At 36.8% G+C, this 18,182-nt stretch overlaps 1 protein-coding gene and 1 long non-coding RNA gene across 2 annotated transcripts; both read left to right on the forward strand.

The window, feature by feature from the left end:
* The first annotated feature begins 1,216 nt into the window (after window positions 1-1,216).
* On the forward strand, window positions 1,217-11,976 carry LOC136264121 (uncharacterized). The gene is made up of 4 exons (XM_066058812.1): window positions 1,217-1,372; window positions 10,135-10,350; window positions 11,172-11,360; window positions 11,753-11,976. The coding sequence occupies exons 1-4, from the start codon at window positions 1,307-1,309 to the stop codon at window positions 11,828-11,830; spliced, it is 549 nt and encodes a 182-aa protein (XP_065914884.1). The 5' UTR covers window positions 1,217-1,306; the 3' UTR covers window positions 11,831-11,976.
* A 2,959-nt stretch (window positions 11,977-14,935) lies between these two features.
* On the forward strand, window positions 14,936-16,909 carry LOC136263527 (uncharacterized). The gene is made up of 3 exons (XR_010704675.1): window positions 14,936-15,033; window positions 16,213-16,401; window positions 16,794-16,909. It is a non-coding gene; the product is annotated as an uncharacterized lncRNA (long non-coding RNA).
* The last annotated feature ends 1,273 nt before the right edge of the window (window positions 16,910-18,182 follow it).

The following is an 18,182-nucleotide window of genomic DNA, read 5'->3' on the forward strand; positions in this document are numbered from 1 at the left end:
TTAAATGTGATGATTGCATGCATGGGTACCAACATCATTGCAATCATTTTTTACTGCTGCAGCATGTAGTTGAAATATTTGCATGTTTTCATGTTTTTAACTTTGGCTTTCATGAAGACCGCAACCTTTCTCATAGTTTGGTTGTTTTGCTATAGGTCTCATTTGAATGCCCCAAACCAGCCTACGGCTCACTAGGATATATATGTGATATAACAATGGAGTCTGTATATACTGGACTAAATAGGCAGGTGGTTACTTCAGACAGGTAGACTAGTGTACATCTTTAATTGAGGAAGTGTTGATGAGATGAAGGTGAGAAGTAGGTGGTACCACGACCCTATAGGCCTTGTATTCACCTTACCTTTATTATGAAAATAAATTCTACATTGGCCATTGTAGACTATAGAGTGGTGGACTTATAAACAGGTAAGTTAAACACAAGTCTCACTGTATACTACAAAGCTGTGTCAATGATTCCCGCATTTAAACAGAGCTCAGTTTAAAAGAATTAAAAGTGCATTAGCCAGACTGTACAAGCTGAAAAACAGAAATGAATCTTGACAAAATTGAATGTGAAGCAATTGTATAATACAACAGTTAAATATTCCATAGCATATCATTCAAATATAATAATGATGAAACCACATAAAGTTCTGCATAAGGCCACTCCAAATGAGACTGTATAGTTTCCCATCCTGATGTTTTCGTTATTCGGTTAGGGCGGGAGGCTTATTATCATTATTCATTATACGTGTGACTGCTCTATTAGAGCATCTCGATCTTCAGAGGATTTCCAGGTCATGAAATAGCTTCGTTGCAAGCTAGCAACCACCAGAATCGTTCATTTTTAGGTTTCATTGTGCTTTTTAGATTGCAAAATAAAAGGCTTCATGAGAAGTTTCCAAAAAGCAACACAGGAAGTGGTTTTGGAAAATAATAACAATATATATAATATAATATTGACATCCAAAGCGGTTGCCCAGACGGGATGCGGGCGTTGCCCAGACGGGATGCGGGCGGAGGACGGGAGGAAACTGCAGTCTCATTTGGACTTTGGACTGGCCTAAAACTTAGAAGCCTCCACACACCCCCTCCCTTACTGATGATGCAAAACCTGTGGTATTTCCTGTGTGATGATATGTTTAAATTACGGTAGAAGTAAATGTCATGATATTGACAACATACGAGAGTAGCTATATATATACAAGGTAAGATGAGGGGGCGGCTTTAGTATACGTAGCTATAAATACAATAGTAGTGCAATGATACAAGATATATCGATTTAAACAATTTAGGAATATAGAGGATGAGTACTGCTGTATGTTCAACTTCCCTTGGAAAGGTGGAAATCATTCTTCGCATAATAAGCATAGTGAGTTTGATTCCTCTATATGATGTAGACAATCTACTATAAGGTGCAGCTCCTCGGGATTGCATCCCAGACCCCCTTGAACTTCTATATACTATTGCTATAACTAATTGTACACTGCATGAGCCTAGCAAGTTTCATGCTGTGTCCCCTGTATGTCAGGCCGGGTCTATATAGTATAGAAAGTATGAAGAACAACAGATAACTACAAAATTGAGATTTATATTGCTAGCTAGAAGTGAAATATCACAAAACTTGCATATCTGAGTGTAAAGTTTTCCTGTGGGAGCATGCCCCCAGACCCCCCTAGAATGTATCCTGGCGGCGGCCGCCCATTCACATCGAGTACTAAGGGTCTGGTATGCTAAGTATAGTGGACTTGTATCGGATTACCAAAAACTGGTGCAACCAATCAGAACGCTCCACGTTTAATTAGCGCATTTTTGTTTATGTTACGTCAAAAGAATGAATCAAATGCCCTAACAGTACTGAAAGAAACTAAAGGAGTTAGCTAATAAAGAATCACCTTCGTACTCCTTCCTCAGGTCTTGTTGAACCTCCCAAGGCAAAATCTGATAAACTGTTTAATGTGGTCATGTATGGAATTAAAGAATCCCAACCAAACAGTTCACGAGCCACTAGATTAAAACATGACATGGAAGCCATGCAAAATGTGCTTACTAATATTGATCCTGCTCTGTCTAAGTCATCTATTAGGGATTTCCATCGACTAGGAAAATACAATACCTCCAATCCAAAACCCAGACCTATATTAATTAAATTTCTTCGCACTTTTGATGCAACATCTGTCTTATCTAAAAGATCCTCAGTACCAAGACCAATTATAATCAAACCTGTCATGACCAGAGAAGAAAGAGCAATCGAAGCAGTCTATCTGAGAACAAGGTGGCAATTAGCTCAGAATGGCACTGACAAGAATTTTGTCAAGCTAAGAGGAAACAACATTTATGTCAACAAGAGTCTCTTTGGCACAATTGAAAGGTCCAGCAGCACAGAATCATATGTAATGACTCCTATTACTACCAATGATCATTAAGTTATTAACTTTGACGATAAGAGCAACTGTACATGTTACTTAACTTCTTTCTCAAGAATTTATCAGTTACAGCCACCCACCTTCAATCTAAACTCTCCTTAGCAACTGTACGTATGTATGTATGTATGTATGTATGTAAATAAATATGTAAATAAGTAACATAGGGTAATGTACAAGGCTGTTGGTACAAGTTACCTTCAGGCCTTTGGTGTGTTTACACCATAAAGTTTTAAATAAAATAATAAATAATAAACAAAGAGAAGTGTTACTTCGGGAAGGCGGCTTTTCGCCTTGTTTGATACGCGAAAAACCCGAGTTACGCTCTGAATTCCTAGGTAGGGAGACATGTGTATTCTATTAAAGTAGACCAATCCATTTTCGCCTGTGTGAAGGCGAAGAAAGTTCAACATCACTGCCACAGTTTTGGGTGAGGCACTTCCGTTACGTCATTACAGTCAAATTAAATTCCTCCAGAACAACGTATACTGACAAGGCTCCAATTGACACTGTACTACGATCTGCGACCGGGGTCAAAGCCGGTCAAGATCGATTTTCGATTTTGACCGTTGACTTTCATCGAAAATTTGTCTTGACTACTGACCTGGTTCCGTTTATTTTCGCTCTATTTTCGTGTACTACTTACTCGCGAAGCTTTGACCGTGCTGGAAAAACAGTTTGACCATTGTTCTTCGTGAAAAATCGGCCTTGTTCATTGACCTTTAGTTTTGACCGCGGTCGCAGATCGTAGTACAGTGCCTATCGGAGTGACACCCCCTTGTAATGAGCATACCAGACCCTTATTCCATGCGAAGGGGCGGGCGCCGCCAGACTACCTAGAATGCGTGTACTTTGCACTTCGCAGAGTGTACTCAGTTCACACACTAGCTGTGCAGCAGTTCCTTTCATTGGCAGCACCATGTGTATGTAGTAACAACTTCAAAATAGCTATCAATGGCCCCACCAACTCAATTTTCCCTCCTCCGGCCCTGAGTGGGGAATTTGACACCACGATTTATCAAATCCCCGTTATTCCCCCACCCCCTGGGGGGTTGGGTGGCGGGTGGGACATAAAATTGACAAGTGCATTATACGTTTGTGCCTTCAATAGGGTCCGCAATGCGAAAAATCGATATCCTCCAATCAACTAGCTACCTAACTATTGTCATGTCAGGCTATAAGTGTATAACTTGAGTAACACCAGCGTGGAAACCAAGTTTGTCACTTTCTTCTGGTAGAAAACTCAACTTTCCTGTGAAACTCAACTTTTAGAGGCTGTAAATGATCTTACATTTAATCTTAATGCTATAGTATTCAAACAGATCTCCTCTTGCTAGATTTCTCAAAGCGGGCATTTGATACAGTATCTCATAAACATTTACTATCCAAATTATCCCACTATGGTATCAATGGTCAAATATTTAGTTGGATTAAAGATTTTCTGCTTGACAGGAAACGGCAAGTAGCTAATTCTTGGAAATGTGCACAGCTCATCTTGCAGTGTGCTATCTGGTCATAGGCGGCGGAAAGGGGGGGGGGGGGGGGGGCTAGGGGGCTAAAGTCCCCTCTCAGAATGATGATATCACACCGAAATTATCTTTTTTGGAGTGGAGCTGAAAACCGTGATAAAGATCGAGATACTCTAATAGAGCAGTCACTCTAATAAAGTAGTCAGTGTGTAGCGAGCTATGTAAGGATTTTTATGTAGTTTATCAGCTAGAAATGGTAGCTGGTAGCTGGTGAGGTGGAAAGCTCTTGTCAGTTGGTTGTGACCTTTTTTTTTTTTTGGTCTCACCTTACCAAACTATAGAAATAAGTCTGGGCAGCTTAGCGGAGCCCCCCCCCCCCCCCTCATATCAACTACTTCCTCCGCCGCTGTATCTGGTGTTCCTCAAGGCTCTGTCCTGGGTCCTCTCCTGTTCATAATATACATTAATGACCTACCTATCTCTATATCCTCCAAGATTCGTTTGTATGCTGATGATGTAATAATTTACAGAGCTATCCTTTCAAGTGAAGATGCCTCAATATTGCAAGAAGACTTAAATAAACTAGTCAGCTGGGCTGCAACCTGGCTTATGTCTCTCAACCTTAACAAATGCGAACACCTAGTTATAACTAGCAAAAACAACCCTTATCAACTACGTACAATATCAGGGACCACCTCATTCGCGAAGTTACCTCAGCAAAATATTTAGGAGTTACAATAAGTCAAAGTATCTCTTGGTCTAAACATATTGACATTATAACTTGTAAAGCAAATTCCATTCTAGCTTTTTTACAAAGAAACCTTAGTCAGTGTTCACTTCGTGTCAAATCCTTACTGAATAGCTTATTTTACATATGTTAGACCGGTGTTGGAGTACGCCTCTGTTGTTTGGTCACCATTTACACAATCTAACATAGACAAGATTGAAAATTAAGGTACAATGTAAGGCTGCTAGATTTGTTTTTAATGATTATTATAGATACTCTAGTGTAACTAACATGCTCAACTGCTTAAAATGGGAATCCCTTGAACACAGAAGAACTAAGTCTACCATTATCATGTTCTACAAAACCATCAACAATATTGCTTCAGTTGACTTTTCCAATTATCTTCATAGAAGCTTTACCAGGACAAGAGGTCATCAAATGAGATTTATGACTATTCCTGCTAAAAGAAACACCTACTATCACTCCTTCTTACCCACAGCTATTTGACTATGGAACTCTCTGTCTGAAGAAACAGTTAATTCTCCTAACTTCATTTATTAACTTATTAAGTGTACGTTAACTTGATATGCACTACACTCATATTTTGAGTCTTGCATAACAAAAAATTAAATTAAAATTAAATTAATTAAAACGATACGATATCTTAAAATCACGGGATTTTTCGTTGCAGCAGTTCGTAGGGTTCTTCGTATGCCACGATATTCACTCTCAACATTAGACTGTAGTCTATCATCAACTCAAAGTATCGGTGGTTTGATTTTATTGGTCAGTTTCTGGTGGCAGTACGCCGGATCCGTGCGCGACAAACAAGTTTCTTCCTCTGGAGTACAGGACAAGCAGAGCAGCAACTGCGCCGTGGGTCATGATCAGCCGCAATGACCAGTACTAGGTAAAGTATACCCTCGAGTATACCTGCATGCGGAGTATGGTTAAAATTGAAGCTTGTTATAGCCACCTGGCTGAGCTATTTATATACGCTGAAATTCGGTCGCCGAAACGACGCTACCAGAATGGTTGATAAATCAGGGCCGGAGGAGGAAAAATTGGGTTGGTCAGGCCATTGACTATAATGTTGAAATTGCTACTGTATACATGCCAATGAGAGAGGAGCTGTTGCACAGTGTGCGAAGCACGAGCATTCTAGGGGGGTCTGGGGGCATGCCCCCACAGGAAATTTTTGAAAATTAGACACTCAGATATGCAATTTTAGTGATATTTCACTGCTAGTTAGCTATATAAATATGCTCAGGTCTATCTGTTGTTCTTCAGACTTTCTATACTATATATAATTGTAGACCTGACATAACTACAGCAGGGGACACAGCATGAAGCTTGCTGTATGGTTCATTCAGTTATAGCTAGCAATTAGAAGTTCAAGGGGGGTCTGGGGGTGCAACCCCCAGGAGCTGCAGAATTTTTGCAATTTAAAGGTTTGAAAATGCCTTAAAATTTAAAATTGATGCTAAATTTTAAAGTAAAACTAGCTAGCAAATTGCAACTTCCCCCCCAAATTTCACAGGGAACCCATGCAGCATGGCCCCTTTTTAATTACTATACAGTGAATTCACACAGCTACAATAAAATGCTACACAGCTGTATACTACTACTGGTTTGTATGAAGTGAACGGATCATCACGTAAATATACTGGTGGACAGTCACGAGACCAATCAGCAAATTCAGCATTCGAAAATGGCGCGATGTGGGTGAGACTGAGAGTTTGCTCGGTATCTCGACAGGACGAGTGGGTAGTTGAAGAGGAGTGATTTCTACTCAACATCTCATCCAGATGGCCACCATGTAATGTATGAGTGTGCAGCTTCTTGCCGAGTAATGAGTCATCTGGTTTGTCACTGCCAGCCCTTCGCCCAGTAAAGGAAGCCAAGAGAGACAAGCCAAGGAATGCTAATGATTATTTTATGAAGATTGAATTGTGATATAAGTGTGTTGGTTTAGAATCAAAGAAGATACCTGCCTTACACGTGATAAATGCCAACTGTCAGCACACGTGATACTGTACGTAGAACCCACAATCATTTCTGTACAAAACGATACGAATGCAATGCTGTACTGTAAGGTAATTGGAGGTACTATACGTGTAGTTCTGTGCTTTAGTTAGGCTGAGAAACTAGGTAACTACTCGTGTCATGCATTTTCAATAACATCTGTAAAATGTACGTAGCTACATGTAGATGTGATCGTCCAAAGATTGCATGAGAGTAATGTAGCTAGTTCGAGCTGGTCAGCTAGTTGGTTCAACTCCAGATTATTGGTCCGGCTCAGGCCTGACCAACCGGACCGTCTCCTCCGGCCTTGTAAATCCGAGGATAAATCATTGTAAATGTCTCCAACAACAAGGATAGGAAGTTTACAAACATTTAACAATACGGCTATCTCGCCCAGTAAACGCATAGAACAACCCAATGCATGAAATAGGCACTCACGTGATCGAAATTCAAATCGCGGAAAATATCCATAATCTATTCCAAAATCAAAAGACAATACGTTTCTATGCATTAGGTTCAGCATCTCGATTAGCCCAGCAGTCTAAGACTCTCCTTATGATGCCATCACACTATAAGATACACCTACACTGGCCCAGAACACGCCTGAGTGAAGAATTAACACAAATATTTACAAAAGGACTGCACTTCAAGGTTCCTTTTCGTAAGATCCTTACCGTTTAGAAGCCACACAATTAACTAGGACATGGAATTCACTCTGCAAACAATCTATGTATGCAAACAAACATTGAGTGACCAACAAGAAGGCTGAAACTGTAAAGGTATAGCTAGAAGTCATGCAGAAGATCGATCCTAGGTGAATCCTAAGGTGATCCAGACATTTGTATAGTCTAGTGCCTAATTGAGGAGACACACAACCTGGAATATGGTATTCCCATTGTGGTTAAATGCCTATATTAGTGCAGAACACACAAGATGATTGCAATAAATTACATCATTCTTTTACCCACTCCATTATCATGCACACTGGCTATAACTACTGTACTAGACAAAGCCATACCAATGATAGTGTTTTATTTCGAAGGAAATAAAATTTTAAACATGTTAGTTGGACTGTGCAATCTGAAATGAGAATGCATTTAGTGATTGTATAACAATAAGTGCGTTTGGCACCACATGCACTCATGCAGTTAATTGATGCATGGTATCACTGAAAGGTAATCAAGAAAGATACAGTGATACAGCTGTAACGTTATAACATTAATTTTTTTCAAGTTTGCTTACTGTTGCTATACTCAAAAGTAAGATTGCATGGTTGATATTTTTTGTATATTTGTTTTATGCTTTGCTCTGTGTGTTGTATATGTACTTAGATGCTCTGGTAAGGAAGAACGGCTTATGCTGATTACCTAGAGGATAAAAAATAAATCAATCAAATCAAACTAATCAATTAAATAAAAGAAGATTGGAGGCTGTGTGCCCCACGCAGTCCCCTCAATGTGTAATGTGATGTGTAATGTGATGATGAAGTATCCTATTATACATATCTGTTGTTTTACTGTCAGTAGCTATAAATGACAACACTGTATAGATATGTGGTACTATGTGTGTAAACAATTAAAACAAGGTTTATAGGAATATTACAGAGGATGATTAAAACAAGGTTTATAGGAATATTACAGAGGATGATTAAAACAAGGTTTATAGGAATATTATACAGAGGATGGCTACTGCACCTCGGCTTCAAGTAATTGAAATCACTTTTCGCATAATGATCATAGTGAATTTGCTTTCTTTTTTGATGTGCAGATGTAGTCTATTATAGTTTTTATACTGTCATCTATATTTGTTTTTGATATCCTTCTAATACGGAACCACGGTTTCCATTTAAGTCTATACAGATACAGTATTTGAGCACAGAATTCCACATGTTATAGGAGCATTTTAAAGTGTACTCTATAGCTATATATGCACTATTCATGTCAAAAGAAAGAAGTAGCTATGTGTATATATACCAATACTGGTATACCTACCTACAGTGCACGACTTGCCCAGTGAGTATATTATGTTAAATATTTTAGTTATAGCTTGCAAATGACACAAATAAGTGGAAGAAAAATAATAATATGTGCATTAATGGTCAAAGCAAACTTATAATACGGTTAATTCCTGTACAACACAACACCCATAACTTGATATACATGTTCAACATAACAATAAATGTAGGTTTAACAATTATGTACTACATGTAGGTAGCAATCAAGAACACTGTAAAGCAATATATTGTGATTGGCATCTGCCCTACATGCAGAACTTCTTGCCCTATATATAGCCGTACAATATACTACTATCATACACTTATTTAACTTGATGACAAAAGTTAAGCAGTTGAGCATTAAACTTTCCAGTAAAAGTTTATGTATGGCATCTGATACTCATTCAAAATATATAGCACTGAAATAATGTAGGCAGTGAATACAAGTATTTCCAGTTTTATGTAATTACACCAAATGTATAGACTATTAATGTACCAAAACAGTAGCTACACTCCTGTTCCCTACCGTACATTCCCTATATTGATTAAACATATTTCTTAAAAGCTGCAGTATGGTAGTAATTGCTTATAGTACTATTGATATCAGATTGCAAGTACAAATTTTCAGTGTAAGAGTAAAGGTGAAAATTTTGCATGTAGTGAGAGAAAAATGTAACATTCCAAGTCACATTGAATTTATACCTAACAAATGCTGCCAACCTGCTATGATAGTAATTTGAGGCTGGTTTCTGTTTGATATAATATGAGTGTATTCTTGTGGAAAGATGCCAACTTTGTGATCCTTACTACTAAGGGCTGACAATATATGTATTGCCATTATACTGTCACAGTACATATAAATATATAGGGACATGCATGCTTGTGTACATAGATTTTTTTATCAAGAGTTTGTATGCATGCACGTGTATCTTTTGTATTGGTATATGAGAAGTTTTATGCAACTGTCATCATCATATTTAGTACATTAATGGTAATGTTCTTTATAAGTTAACAAAATCTGACTAATGTGAGATAAAATGTAAAATACATTTCCACATGTCCTCTGCTAATTTATGCATTTATGTGACAAAGTACATCTGAATGCTCTATTTTGAGAGCTATACATGCAGGATTTTTATTCCTTGTGGCCACACATGTATCCTTGTTCTCTCTGTGGATATGCCCTCTAATGAGTAAATCATTTGTTATTATAATAATAAGTTATACTACAGATTTATTGCCCTACAGTGGTACTTGCAAACTTTGACATTTTGGTATTCCTGCTGCAATCTCACAAGTATATAAAAATTTGAAGTGGCTCTAAAATTTCACATAACCCCTAAGATAGCTTACCATAAAACATAGTGCCTTAATTTTGGAACTGTATTGTAATCTTTAATTGCTAATTTGAATGGATAATGAAGGGTTGCATGTATCAAGTACACATGCTAACACTGTACGTATGTAGTGTATTCATAATGATGTTTATATGTGTAGGTGCTGTGTGTGGGGACAGTGGCTGCTGCAGCTACTGCATTATTAGCCATTCTTAGTATTGAGGATCTTGAGGCCAATGGTAACTATGAAGATGGTGGCTTACACAAATCTGGTGCAATCTGGTTTATATTTGCAGCTGGGCTTGGTTTAATTTTTGAGTCAATTATTACAATTCTCCGGTTATTAGAAGTAAACATTAATGTGTTTGGAAAAGTGGTAAGTGTAGAATGAGCATGCATGTTAACCTAATGTCAAAATACTGCATAATAATTATGTGACTGGGCCTGCAAAAATAGGGCATGTGGGTACAACTCATTACAGAACAGGGCACATCTCAGTACTGCAATGGAATATTAAATTGTATGTAGCCAATTAAATGATTAACATGGCATGAAAATTGCATGGCTATAGCATGATGGCCAGTGTTGGGACAGTTACTTTAACTATAGTTACATATTACTTGCAACAGAACTATTTAGTTACAGTTACATATTACCCATAAAATAAAGTAACTATAATAATATTACATATTATATTACTTTGTGTCCACAGCCTTAAGCTGTCACGTGTGAAACTACCACCTTATCATGCGACATGATTGCATTGTTGGGAAATGTGCAAATCTTGGTTATAAGTAAGAAGCTGGTGAATAAGCTTAAGCTTCATTCAGTAGGCTTCATTACTTCGCTGTGGCTAGGCGTTACTCAGTGGATTACTAACAAGATTAACTTCGTTACTTGTAGTATTAATATTATGTAATATTAGACTCATTACAGTACATAGGTAACACGTTACATTTGTAAGTAAAGTAACTTGAGTTATATTACCTGTTTTTATAGTGTATTTCATTACCACAAAAGTAATAATAATTATATTATTACATAAGTCAGTAACGCATTACATAAGTGTAAGTAACACGTTACCCCCAACACTGATGATGGCATAATAAATATGAGTCATGCATGAAAGTTTGAAAAAGTAGTAAGCAAATTCATGTTCCCACAGTCCCTGTCATATATTTTTATTTTCATGCACAGGATTTAGTGCTCAGAAGTCTACTGATAGTATCCCTGTTAGCTGGAGGAGCAGCTAATGCTTATTATGCTGCTGATAATGATGATACTTATGACAGACTTAAACCTTGTCCTGACCACAATCCACATACAGATCTAGAAGAACTTTGCGTTGATGTAAAATGGCTAAGAGATTCTGAAATAGCCATTGCAGTAAGTTATTTTAGAACTCGAATCTTGATACAAAGTTTATCTTCTTATTATCCCTGTCCTGCATGTTGTGTTATTATACATGGAATTGTTGATGAATGTATCAGTGTGATATCTATCCTGTTGTAGTATAATTATAATTCAGTTATTACTTTTGCTTATGGCTAAGACAAGACATGCGGGAGTATTAAGCTTTAAAGCCTTAATATTATAAACAGATTTTTCTTATACTCATTTGTGCTATGCTACAAACATGTCCGAAAATGTATCCTCTCAATTTATGACATTATAATTTTCATTTACGATGAGGATAGCTAACTACTGAAATGTGTACGTATATTGTAGAAACATATTCACAGCTGTATAATATAAACATATTGGTTGGTTATTTCTAGGCTCTATCCACTTCTGTAATTGTGGCATTTGGAGCATTGGCAATAATCACTATCAGCACAATTACAAGAAAAAACTGAAAGACATGACTCAAACAGCAACTAAACAGACTCCATAACTTTGTACATATACGTACGTACATTTATTTGTAAAGGGTATTTTGATATTGCACTGCTTTGTATATTACTGCATGGTATGTTTATATATATATACACACAAGACAAAAGCTATAGTGAAAGTAACTGTGGCTTAATATCCTAGCTGGCACACACATAAACATCACTGTTGTATCGCATTAGTAACAACCCCTATTATAATACTGTTTCATGATATTGCCTAGCTATACTTACAGCTGGTAAATTTAAGAACTATAATCTAGTCAATCAATATTTCTATAGACAAATACTTGCTTGTTGCACGATTACAAGCTTATAAGCGATAATAATTTATTATTATTAAGCAAGAGTTAGGTGCTGAAAGTCTGTAGGACTCCATACATGTCTTCAGGCACTTAGACCATTAGCACAGATGTAGCAACTACTAGTATAGTTGACCATAGAATAACCTTGGAATGTTGTTGATTACTGATACGTATATATAGCTTCTGTGTGCACATTCTAGAGATGCTAATAGGTCAGGTATGTACGATTCTTTTTGGGAATATAGTTTGGGGGATTATATTTCTGGACTAGTTTTAGGGTATAATATTGCTTTACATCATGTGTGTGGGTGTACATACATATCTATGTTTTGGGCATATACTGACTACATATTTTTCTATGTATAGCTATAATTGGAAATTAGCCAACAACAATGAGTGTGCATGCATATTAATAGTAAAAAATTTAATACAATTTACATTTATACATATGTATCATTTGAAGTAAGCATACACTGTAAGTTTAGCTAATGTTTAGGTCATGATGTGTATACATACATATAGCCTTCCATACCTGTATGAACATGTAAGTAACAGGCTAAAACTATATTCACATGCAGATACTTCCCCTATACATTCTAAAAAATTGAAGTACACAGATTCACAGACATGCACCCATACATTTGTATGCAGATAATGTGTTCTATCATAATCTTGTTAGACATGGCAAAACCATATAATTTGTATAACTACAATGCTACATAATGTGAACATTATACGTACTGTATACAGTGGTTATATGACTGTTTCCCCAATTTTTCAAATGCTGACTATGCATAAATTTTCATTAAAAAATTCTCAACTTCTACAAGCTATGAAGAAAACCAGTACCCTAAACACCTGCATCTGGAATCCACAATATCCCAGTCATCAGTCATCCCAGTTCAAACTAAAGGTTTATACATTAAATCTAAGGAATAAAGACCTCTAGTTATGGTAGTTGTATGCACTTTTTACAGGTAGTAAAATTAGTGTATACAACTGTGAAGTACAAGTTTTATCCCTGTAAATAACTTGACAATTGGTATGTACATTGTCCAGTAGTGCTGCCAGCTGCATGTATACAGTTCATCGGCACCTGCCAACAGAATTCAAGCATTTAGATTTTGCATTTGAGTGTTTTTAAACGAACAAACCTTTGAAGATCAGTATACATTAGTTTAGCACTAATAGCTATACAAACATGCATTAATTGGCAAGTCAATACTATTTTGGATTTACAATTATTATTTTGGTTTTATCAAGAGTTTGTATGCATGCATGTGTATCTTTTGTATTGGTATATGAGAAGTTTTATACAACTGTCATCAGGCCATCATCATATTTAGTACCTTAATGGTAATGTTCTTTATAAGTTAGCAAAATCTGAATAATGTGAGATAAAATGTAAAATACATTTCCACATTTGCACCTGTTCTCTGCTAACTGATGCATTTATGTGACAAAGTACATCTTAATAGGCACCGGCCGATTATGCCGGCATAATTTAAAGCATAATAGGTGACCAAAAGCATCAAGCATAATACCAGCATAATAGGGACAATATTTGAAATTTTAATTAAAATGCGCAATACGCGCACCTGAAAGAAAGCAAATATTCACTGCCATAGGCGGTGGAGACGGGGGGGTCAGGGGGGCCATGTCCCCCCCACTTTTATGGGACACTGTTTGCAAGAAAAGATCGAGATACTCTAATAGAACAGTCAGGATCTGGATACTCTAATAGAGCAGTCACAGTATTCAGAGAAGCAGTGTAGCAAGTTACTTAGCTACGTATGTGTAGTTATAAATAAGGAGATATAATTGGTGGAGAGCAGCTATTGTGAGCAGGCTGCAGCTGTGACCTTTTTTTTTTTTTTTTTTTTGGTCTTTAACTTACAGCTGGCCTGGCCCCCTCACTCTTTGGTTTGTTCCACCGCCCCTGTTTACTGCCAATAGTATTATTAATGCATTTCATATTTAAAAACACGTAATATAACGTATTAAACCGTTTCTTTGTTGGTTATTCACACTTTGCAGAAATAAGATCGAGATACCCTAATAGAGCAGTCACTTACTCTAATACAGCAGTCAGGAAAGGCTGATATACTCCAATAAAACAGTCAGTTCTAGAGCATAATCTTGATTTTGAAAGCATAATTTTGAGCATAATAGGCCTAAGTTTTGAGCAATGTTCAAAAGCATAATGGGTAAAATTTTGGGTATAATAGGCTGGAGCCTACATCTGAATGCTCTATTTTGAGAGCTATACATGCAGGATTTTTATTCCTTGTGGCCACACATGTATCCTTGTTCTCTCTGTGGATATGCCCCCTAATGAGTAAATCGTTTATTATAATAATAAGTTATACTACAGATTTAATTTATTGCCCTATAGTGGTACTTGCAAACTTTGACATTTTGGTGTTCCTGCTGCAATCTCACAAGTATATAATAAATTGAAGGGGCTCTAAAATTTCACATAACCCCTAAGATATCTTACTATAAGACATAGTGCCTTAATTTTGGAACTGTATTATAATCTTTAATTGCTAATTTGGAATGGAGCTATAGTGATAATGAAGGGTTGCATGTATCAAGTCCACATGTTAACACTGTATGTATGTAGTGTATGCATGATGATGTTTATATGTGTAGGTGCTATGTGTGGGGACAGTGGCTGCTGCATTATTAGCCATTCTTAGTGTTGAGGATCTCGAGGTCAATGGTGAATAAGAAGACTCTGGCTTACACAAATCTGGTACTATCTGGTTTATATTTGCAGCTGGGCTTGGTTTAATTTTTGAGTCAACTATTACAATTCTCCGGTTATTAGAAGTAAACATTAATGTGTTTGGAAAAGTGGTAAGTGTAGAATGAGTATGCATGTTAACCTAATGTCAAAATACTGCATAATATGTGACTGGGCCTGCAATAGCAGGGCATGTGGGTACAACTCATTACACAACAAGTCATACCTCAATACTGCAATAGAATATTAAATTGTATATATATATATATCAGGGGCGGATCCAGGGGGGGCTTTGGGGGCTGAAGCCCCCCCCCCCTTCATATTTAGGCTTTACTTGATCAATATGCTGAGTATTATAATGAAATTGTGTCTTAACATAATTATATGATCACTAACAATACAAATACTCATAAAACCACCTTATAAACATCTTTCCAAGGTATTATCAGTGGATTTATGCTAAAGGTTATGCAACAAGGACCCGGATCAGCATTGGAGGTGTACAAGATCGAGATACTCTAATAGAGCAGTCAGCTAACTACTCTAATAGAACATTCACTGGAAACATGTAGTTGATTCTGTTATGCAAATCTGCCTGCACCTATACATACAATGAAGTGCATTGGTCTGTTTAAAGGGCTTCATTCATCTACTTGTGTAGTTAATATGTACGGCAATACTTAATTCAGGTACACAATCTCCATTGAAAATGCTCTCAGATTCAATCTTGTATTGTTCAAATTTCAAAATTTTCCACTTTCAACATTATTATTCTAACATGCACCTATTCAGTGTTGTGCAATTGTGAGAGGGGTGCATCATGTACTTGGTTGTCTGTACCTACCCAAACTTTTCCATTAACAAAATGCTTCAGAGAGCCATACCTATAATCTAAAGGCAATATATAAAATATCTACAGGCAGAAAATATTATGAATTTTATGTGGAAATGTCTCCAAATTGCAGTATTTAGCATCTATTTTTCAAACTTTTCCTGGGGGGCATGCCCCCAGACCCCCCTAGTTCCAGCATGCGGACACCTCTACCCAAGAGATTAGTACCTTGAGTTAGCCCCCCCCCCCCCTTTATAAATCCTAGATCCGCCCCTGTATATATATATATATAGCCAATTAAACGTTTAACATGGCATGAAAATTGCATGGCTATAGCATGATGGCATAATAAATATGAGTCATGCATGAAACTTTAAAAAAGTAGTAAGCAAACTTCATGTTCCCACATGCCCTGTTCAGTTTTGCAGGCCTGGTCACATATTTTTATTTTCATGCGCAGGATTTAGTGCTCAGAAGTCTATTAATAGTGTCCCTGTTAGCTGGAGGAGCAGCTAATGCTTATTTTGCTGCTGATAATGATGATACTTAAGACAGACTTAAACCTTGTCCTGACCATGATCCATATACAGATCTAGAAGAACTTTGCATTGATGTAAAATGGCTAAGAAATTCTGAAATAGCCACTGCAGTAAGTTATTTTAGAACTCGAATCTTGATACAAAGTTTATCTTCTCATTATCCCTGTCCTGCATGTTGTGTTATTATACATGGGATTGTTGATGAATGTATCAGTGTGATATCTATCCTGTTGTAGAATAATTATAATTCAGTTATTACTTTTGCTTATGGCTAAGACAAGACATGCGGGAGTATTAAGCTGTTAAGCCTTAATATTTTAAACAGATTTTTCTTATGCTCAGTTGTGCCATGCTATAACATGTCCATTTCAGAAATTGTATCCTCTCAATTTACAACATTATAATTTTCATTCATGATGCAGGATAGCTAACTACTGAAATGTGTATATTGTAGAAATATATTCACAGCTGTATAATATAAACATTGGTTGGTTATTTCTAGGCTCTATCCACTTCTGTAATTGTGGCATTTGGAGCATTGGCAATAATCACTAGCAGCACAATAATTATTACCAGAAAAAACTGAAAGACATGACTCACACAGCAGTTAAATAGACCCAATAACTTTGTACATATATGTATATGTACATTTATTTGTAAAGGGTATCTAATCAAAAACAGCCAAGCTGTAAAAAAGAGTGCGGCCCTTAGAAAGGCTATGGTGAAAAAAGATGTGAAATCCAAGGTGGCGGCCAAGAAATGGCTGTGATGGTAGGTTAATGGTAAAAATTTTAATAACAACAATTCAGGTGAATTTGGTGCCGCTTGGTCAATTGGCACAAAATTCACCGGAATTGTCGTTATTAAAATTTTTACCATTAACCTACCATCACAACCATTTCTTGGCCGCCACCTTGGATTTCACATCTTTTTTCACCATAGCCTTTTCAAGGGCCGCACTCCTTTTTTTACAGCTTTGCTGTTTTTGATTAGATTTCACTTCTTTTTATATTTGTATACCCCAAAGCCGGCCTATGGCCAGCTTTGGGGCTTTTTAACCTTTATATTTTTCTTCACCACAGGAAAAAGAAAAAGATGAAGCAGATTTTATAAACACTTTAACTCATTCTGATTTTATCAGTAAATGTACAAATTATATATATAATGCATATATCAAGAGTTCATAATATAAAAAGAGAGCATATATTTATTACATGTCAATTAATCCCCACAGGATAATTTGCAGCTGATCTCTCTACTGGGTGACTTGAAATGTAGCTGAAATCTCTACAGGGTGATCTGCTTGTACCACAACATAATTCATGTACAAATACTGCCTGTATTTATTCCGTCTATGTTTTGGTGTTGGAACTAATTTTACATATGCTCAAACAAAATCAGACCACAGGCCCCAATACTGAATAGCATTGGAGTCATTTATAGATTTGTTTTCCATTTTCTCTTGTTATAGGGGCTTTTTTGAATTAGTTGTTCCAATACTGACTAAAGACGGAGTTTGTATAGGTAGTATTGGAACACTATTTTTGCTGTGTACATAGATGAACTCTTTACAGGATTCTCTCTACAGGGTGACTTGACTCTAGCTGAACTCTCTGCAGGGTTATCTGTTTGTAGTTGAATTCTCTACAGGGTGATTTGTTTGCAGCTGAACTCTCTACAAGGTAACTTCTTCTAACTGATCTGTCTACAGGGTGACTTGTTTCTAGCTGGTCTCTCTACAGGACGATTTGTTTGTAGCTGAGTTCTCTACAGGGTGTTTGTTTGCAGCTGAATTCTCTACATGGTGGTTTCTTTATAGCTGAACTCTCTACAAGGTGACTTCTTCTAGCTGATCTCTCTACAGGGTGATTTGTTTGTAGCTGAACTCTCT

The sequence above is a fragment of the Dysidea avara genome, chromosome 8 (genome assembly GCF_963678975.1).
Source record: "Dysidea avara chromosome 8, odDysAvar1.4, whole genome shotgun sequence".
Lineage (NCBI taxonomy): Eukaryota > Metazoa > Porifera > Demospongiae > Dictyoceratida > Dysideidae > Dysidea > Dysidea avara.